At 34.5% G+C, this 7710-nt stretch overlaps 1 protein-coding gene across 1 annotated transcript; it reads left to right on the top strand.

Moving 5' to 3' along the window:
* Positions 1–1206: 1206 nt before the first annotated feature.
* LOC100745876 (phospholipase B1, membrane-associated-like) lies at positions 1207–6375 on the top strand. Its single transcript, XM_003493949.4, has 6 exons — positions 1207–1359; positions 1756–1967; positions 2056–2232; positions 2756–3051; positions 5956–6134; positions 6213–6375. Exons 2-6 carry the CDS (start codon positions 1827–1829, stop codon positions 6356–6358), a joined length of 939 nt encoding a protein of 312 aa, XP_003493997.2. The 5' UTR covers positions 1207–1359; positions 1756–1826; the 3' UTR covers positions 6359–6375.
* The last annotated feature ends 1335 nt before the right edge of the window (positions 6376–7710 follow it).

The following is a 7710-nucleotide window of genomic DNA, read 5'->3' as shown; positions in this document are numbered from 1 at the left end:
TAATAGAAAAATTTAAGTTTATGTATAAAGCAATAAATGTATTATTTTTAAATAGCATAATAATAAATTTTAGAGTAAAATAGATTATGGATGAGAAAAAATAAATTGGAATAAATTTGATAAATGCAGAAATAATTAAAATTTGATTTCATGAATTGTTATGAATTGTCGCCCCTCAATATCCCCACTATCCACACGTTTGTTAGGCGTCCGCGACCGTTGTCACGCACGCTTTCTTCTCCAACATTCGGCGAAAGGACTGTTGGGACATTGATGACTCATTAGGCGATATACATTGTTGCCGAGTGTCGCCACAAACTCAACCTAAATTTATCTCATTGACGTTAATCGTCTTTAACATAAATAAAAATCTGTAAATCCGTGGGTTATAGATTGGATTGGATTAATATCCTAATATTAGGCATGACTTAATTTTTCATTCATACGATTTTGTAAACGTATCGCGAATTCGATTACTACTTATTTGTATTATTATTATTTGTATGTTTAAAGAAAAATATGAATTTTTATCAGTACTTTGCGACTACAAAATTCTGAGTTAAGTGCCGTCCGGTTTCTGACAATCCGCTTAGCAAAAAGCATCACTGCCTTTCCCACACAGTGGCCAGATCCTTTAAACAATATCCCTGCGCTCTATTCTTTATTCTTTGACAATGCAATGTCGGATCGCTTGCCATTGATTTATTTGTCTATCAACTTATCCTTCGTCAAACTGTTTTACATATCTCCCGAAACAGTCTTGCCATCGATACCTCATAGTTCAGTTACGCCTAGCATCGGCTGTCCAAATATTAGCTCAAGCACCCTACCGAGGTTCTTACAGAGTCTTCGGTCCAGTCAGAAATTATCGTAAGACTAAATAGCGGCGGGCTATCTGTATTTGTAACGGTGAGAAGGTGCATTGTCGCTATCAAGTATGTACATGGCGAACAGACAGGTGAGACATAGTGCAACATTTCGTATAGCAATAGATTCGCCGAAAATTATTTCACGATAGCATTATTCCACTACTCTGACCCAACCCATAACCCATTTATTTTTCTTTCTATTTTACACAATATTAGAAATGGTTACCCTGACGCTGACACTAATTCACATGGATTGAACTTTGTCTGATAGGCGAGCGGTTGAGATTTCGATATACCTTTTGCATTATTTGATCGGAATTTTGACATATCGCGTGCAACGTTATATCACAGATGAAGTATTTTTGTAAAATATTTTAAAAGGACTATTTTGCAGGTACAAGAAATGAGGAACGAGTGTCTAAATTACGGAATAAAAATAAATTTCAAGATGAAGTTTCAATAGACGTCTCTTTTCCTTGCAGCGTAACAGGTAGTTAACCAAATTTATGATTATTGTTATCAAATACTTCATGGTATCACTTGTAAATATTACATCGTCGTATTTATTCCTTAAAATCATTATTCATTTTAAATCGCAGATTTCTTTTATTTCCAATAATTTTTACAATTTATCCTAGAGACAATCGGTAAATTTCTGTGGCAGCAAACTACAGTGAAGAACGCTGTTCTTCACAATTTGTAGTGGCTACAAGAATTTCAATGTGATTTTGAGTTCATTCATAGTCTTGTCCTATTAATATCATTTTTTAAGATAGATATGTAACATTACAAGCTCTTCACCCTACTGTAATTTAAGAATATTAAAATTGATGCTTATTTTTTGAAGTTCATATGTATTCTAATGTCTTTACTTTAATTTGTTTAGCCGGCAGGTCTTCGAAAGTTCCCGAGTCGGTTCACCATTTAAGACCAGGAGACATAGATGTCATTGCTGCAATGGGCGATTCTTTGACAATCGGCGCCGGAGTTACTTCGTTTACTATAGCGGAAGCGAACATTGAAGATAGAGGCATATCAGGCAGTATCGGCGGTCAAGGAACTTGGCGACAGTACCTGACTCTCCCTAATATTCTTAAAGTTTGTTCATTTCTTACATCTGCATTGTTTACGCATACCACAAATGCGAATACTGAAATCTTTCATAGTCCGATCTTCCTATACGCAGGAATTCAATCCTAAATTAGTAGGTTATTCACTTGGGGACGCTATAAGCACTAATCCAGCTGCGCAGTTAAACGTCGCTGAAGGCGGAGCTATGTCTAATGATATAACTTTCATGGCGACATATCTGGTCAATAAAATAAAACATGACCCGAAAGTAGATATAAACAAACATTGGAAGGTTCGTATGTTGGTAGACAAAGTAATTATATACAATACATATTTACTATATGGGAAGTGGTGTTTTCATATGCATATGATCATTGAAATTAACAACCGATTAATAGATTATAAATTAACATAAAATCTAAATTATTAGCAACATTATTTCTTGCGTTACTAAATATAATCTACTATTATTAGCAATGTTACATTTACCATTTATATTCAAATATTAAAATAGAAATTACTCAAGGCCTTTATATATTCATTACTAAGGAAGAAAGGTCATAATGAAATTATTGACATTATAATTAGAAAAGTATTTCTATGCAGTTCTGGTGAGCTATTTTTAAGAGTTAATTACATTACCTTTCTTTTACTAGACACGTACTTCAAATGTAATTAAAAATTATAACTGCAATTAAAAAAGATTAGATACCAGTATGAAATTGGACAACTTTTTCTTTCTTTAGTTAAAGATTATAATTGCATTTAATATTTAATTGTTTACGCAATAGTATCTACATTTTTATGTTTTACAGTTGATTTCGTTGATGATTGGAAGTAATGATTTTTGCTCTAATACGTGTGTAACTTCTCCATGGACTGTGTTAAATGATCACAAAATGGATTTAATTAATACTCTTAGAATATTAAGAGACAACTTACCAAGAACTTTTGTTGCTCTTATACCACCACCTCACTTAAAGGAACTGGTTAATGCACACAAAGGAAGAGAGTCATTGCGGTGCTATGTGTCATCCATATTTGGATGCCCATGTTTGTTTGCTTTACAATTTAGAAATCAAAGATTGGAATATTATAAAATAATAGAGAGGTTTGTATAATTTACTGAATTTATGAAGCATTGTAGATATTTTGTATTTACATATGCAATTTATAAGGATTTTGTTATATCATACTTTATATTTAATCTTAGTAATTATACATAAAAGGGGCTACTATTCCCATTTTAATGAAGCTTAAGTATGTTGTGAAACTCGACATTTTTCCTATAAGGAGTAAACTCACTTAGTTTCTGAAATATTTAGAGAAAGCTGCTGCTACTACTATGTTGAATTTGACTTCTAAGGCAACGTTTGCGTCTGCATGGTGTGTCCACTCATCTACTGTTGTGTGTTACTGTTGTGTGTCTATAAACACATCGCTGCGACCTGCAAATAATCTCTATAACGGGCGAACTGTTTAATACTTATCCTACCTAACTACTATTCTAACTACCTCGAAAACGTAAAAAAACATTTTGAACGCACAGGTCTTACATATATCAGCGGTTGTCAAAAACTATACAAAGCCGAACCCTATTCTAGAAAAGTATCAATACTGAGCAATCCAGTCGTCGCACCGTGAGGAGGCTGACTGCCATCAGACTTTAACGACGGCCTAATTGAAAGACTGATCTACATCCAATACGGATTACGCTCTTGAACACGCATTTAGTTTTGCAACCTTCAACAAGTGATTCATGTACACATTTTTGAGCAAATACGAATTGGTCAACCATTTTTTGCTAGAACGCACAGTTTTTGAAAAACTCAATTTTGAGAAAAAATGTAAGAAAAATTCAAATTCGCAACTTCGCGAACGTTTTGTTTTTTTACATTAGTAGCCATCGAGATGTGTTTTGGACAAAAAATACTGTGGCTCTCTTGAATAAAATGATATGTACTGTTATTGTATTATAGACATTTAAATATGTGTAGATAATGATTAAAGCGAGAAGAACGCTTAAAACGCGTCATTTTTTTGCTTAGATTTTCCAACTTATTTAAAAAATTAAAGGTCTACAAGAGAACCTAACAATAGCACGCGATAGAACAAACATTTTTGCTAAGGACAGCAATAAAGTCAGAAAATAATGTTTTGTTTTTAATGTAAATGCGAAGAAGTTTGGCAAAACACGCGGTGACGGCAATGGTACTCAGTGTTACCGAGTGTCTCACCTGTCACTCAGTATAATGGAACCGCAGAACGCGTGAGGCTATTAGCCGTCGACATTGACTAGCATTGCCTTCGTCCCGTATTTTGTCAAACCTTTTCTGTCAAACTTTTTCGCTTTTCCAGGAGTTCATCCGTTATACAGATCGTTTCACACCAGCTATGATGTGTTTATAGAAACAGTGGATAAGCCATCGCACCACGCTGACGCATACGTTGCCATGGACGTGCATGTATAGATAAGATTCAATGTAGTATTAGCAGCGGATTTTTGCAAATATCTCGGAAACTAATGTCGGGTAATGGTGTAATGTTTATAGTATAATGTTGTTTTGAATGATGAGTTTTACATTATAGTTAAATATCATCAAAATCGGAGGTGCAGCCGCTTTTGTGCCCAATTACCGTAACTTTTATTTTATATTTAAGCGTATTTCATTCTCGTTATATGTTGGTGAATAACTTTATTGAAAAGAGTTATTAGAGAACGGTATAGATTGATCATCTTTGAATTCAATTCACATTAAGATCTTATTGACGACTTGGGCAATGTCGGGGTCGATTTTGGATGAAAAAACACTGATAAGTATATTCATAAATTTATATTATGAGTGTGTATTCAGACGTCGAGTTCGTATTTCTATAACACATATGTGGTGATGTGATCGATGCGGTATCGATGTTATCGACAGCGATCTATGAATTTCAACCTGTTATCGATTAATATCAAAGGCAAAGGTATTAGTTATTGTTAGGTTTTTTATTGTTTAGGTATTGTTTGTAAGGTAAAGGTATTAGTTTCTGTACTTGAAACACCATAAACGTATCGATACTCGTCTGATACCGCAGGTAAGTTTCGGTACACATTCTTAAAGCTAAAATAAGATGAAAATCGAGAGCAAAAGAATTGCGCTTTGTTTTTTACACGAACGAATGTAGATCCGCAACTTACCTCATACAAGTCGTAGAGAAGAAGGTTATGTCATCCTTGTAATAAAATCATAGGTTAGACATCAAATCTGCTTACTCATTAAAATCCATAACAGCAACTCCAAAATCGTCTCATTAAATTTTCGAGTAGACAGAATGAGATACGCGCAGGACGCGCCTAGTGAGATCTCGTGGCCCGCGCGAGTTTGCCGATCGAGTTTACGCGTAGCAATAAACATGACAAGGTCCCCTCACTGATCAACCAGAAGCTTGGTGTTACGCAGAACCTCTAACATTTCGTTTCTCTTATCACAAAAATCGGCGAGACCCTTACTCGAATGACGCGTGAACACAAAAATTATCGGAAAATTATCGATATGATGTAAATACCCCAACTTTCATCCTTCTTTTTCTCCGTAAATGAATCATCGACAATGCTCCTTCAATGCGAAACAGTTTAAATTCACCTCTTGCCTTTACTAAATCAATATGGCATCTATCTCGATTAGGAATGCGGCATTTACCCTAATTATCTTGAAAAAGTGTTACACCTTTCCATTACCATACCGTGTATCGGAAATCGTTAATTTTGGCAGTGGATTATTCCACATAATCTGTATCTTTATTACGAAGCCAAAATCTGATATACAGATACTGAAAAAATGCGAAATCTTGGTAACTAGCAAAGGAATTTTACTTCTGTCTCAGCGCGGAGCGACATTTCGCACCGCAATCAGCTTATGTTTATTATTTCACATTTATGCGATATTATTTCCCTAACACATTTCAAGTACCGTTTGATATCTATTTTAAAATGCATATGAAGAATATGCAAATTTGTTTCATTTTTTAGGTGGCAAGAGATTGACGAAGAAGTCGCTAATTATCCAGAATTTCATAGAAATGACTTCACCGTAGTAATTTTACCGACTCTGGAACATGCAAAATTACCTCTTGCCGAGGATGGATTTTCCGATTTGTCATATCTCAATGTTGATTGCTTTCATTGGAGTCAAAAATTAAATGCACTATGTGAGTATAACAAATGAAACTATAGAATTATTTAATGAGTGTTACGTTGATAATCAGAAATGCTTTGTGTTTCCCAAGATGCGAATAATCTGTGGAACAATTTGCTGGAACCAGTTGGTAACAAGAGTAGGTCTCTTACTCCGTTATTTGAAAAATTTCTGTGTCCTACTTCGGAAAGACCGTTCTTGATGACATATGAAAATTCACAGAACAACGAAACTTAAGGATGGTTAGAGAAATTTTGAACAATTTCTGTAAGTGGAAGATGTATTATAGCCTTGTCATTCAGTTAAAGGAACGAGCAATTTGTGTGTATCAATACAGTATATTTCTGTATAACGAATGAAAGGAAAGTTGCTTTTTTACATTTCTTCCTTCTTGTACGTAGTTCCTTAGAATTATATTTTCTGTATGACATAGTTTTACAGTCGCAGCAAGATTCTAAGCTTTGCGATTGCTTTTGTACCATCCAGACTATTTACTCCAATTTTAAATAATATTAAATAAAACGAACACATTATTTTTAAATAGATTTTTTAAAAGAAGCGTAACACGCTATAGTGATACATCTAATGTTGCTTTATACTTCTTAGATGAATCTACATACAGTCACGTTCTAAGTACAGTAATGTAAATCTTGTGTTCGCGATTCAAGTAGCATAAATTTTCATATTGTCCGTTAATTTTTTGTATGGCTCTAGTTCTGCTCCTATGGGTCTCTTCCGCACATCTTTTTTTTTTTATTTAATTCTTTTCCTGAGAATAATTCTTAATTCTTTAATTCTTTTCTCCGTGTGCTTTTCCTGAGGGGTGTTTGGTATCATAGTACCAGGGGTGTAGTATGGTATTTTTATGTAGCTTTTTGGAGTGAAGTGTGTTTCTGAAACAAGTAATATGTCTATATTGTTGTTATACAGGAATGTTTTAGTTTCTAGGGCCCGTTGTTGTAGGCCGTTTAAGTTCCAGGCTGCTATTTTCATCCTGTCCGTGTTTCATTTTTGCTTAGCATGTCTTTAAGATGTTGTAACATGACTTTGTTTTGTTCGCTTATCATTTTTGTTAGCATTTCGGTGTTTTTGATGGATTGTTTCAGCAGTTCCTTGATTTCTGTAGTGTCGTTGTTGTTATTGTTCTGATTTTGGTTGTCTAAGGGTGGCGATTGGTTGACTACTTGCGCGTAGCTTCGGCTACCAACGGTGTTGGTGTTACTGTGGTTATTGTTCATTACGTGCTGTAGATTTGTTGTTATCTTAGTTTCTGTGCTATCCTGTTGCGCTTGAAAGTTGTTGTGCGTCCTGTTTCGAAACGGCGGAAACAGCTTACGTTGCAATTGTTTTCTGACTACACAGCCCTTGTAGCTAGCTGGGAGCTTTCCATTGCAGTTGTAGCATTTTACTTTATGTCAGATATTATCGAGATAACGTATGTTTTCTTTTCAATCTTTTCTAAATTAAGCTTCTATCAACGTATTTGTAAAATCTTTTTGATTAAAATGAGACTAAACATGGTGCAATACGAATTATATTGATTTACCAATATGCATTTAATAACATTCAGCATAAGCAAATATGCTACG

This window comes from Bombus impatiens, unplaced genomic scaffold (genome assembly GCF_000188095.3).
Source record: "Bombus impatiens unplaced genomic scaffold, BIMP_2.2 scf_1430, whole genome shotgun sequence".
Lineage (NCBI taxonomy): Eukaryota > Metazoa > Arthropoda > Insecta > Hymenoptera > Apidae > Bombus > Bombus impatiens.
Note: the sequence above shows the minus strand (reverse complement) of the source record. Positions and strands in the feature narration are given on the sequence as shown.

Excerpts from the sequence above, each read along its gene's own strand:
- LOC100745876 (XM_003493949.4), top strand. The coding sequence starts at position 1,827 with ATGGGCGATTCTTTGACAATCGGCGCCGGAGTTACTTCGTTTACTATA. Across the intron at positions 2,233-2,755 it reads ATATAAACAAACATTGGAAG|TTGATTTCGTTGATGATTGG; the intron begins GTTCGTATGTTG and ends TATGTTTTACAG. Across the intron at positions 6,135-6,212 it reads TCAAAAATTAAATGCACTAT|ATGCGAATAATCTGTGGAAC; the intron begins GTGAGTATAACA and ends GTGTTTCCCAAG.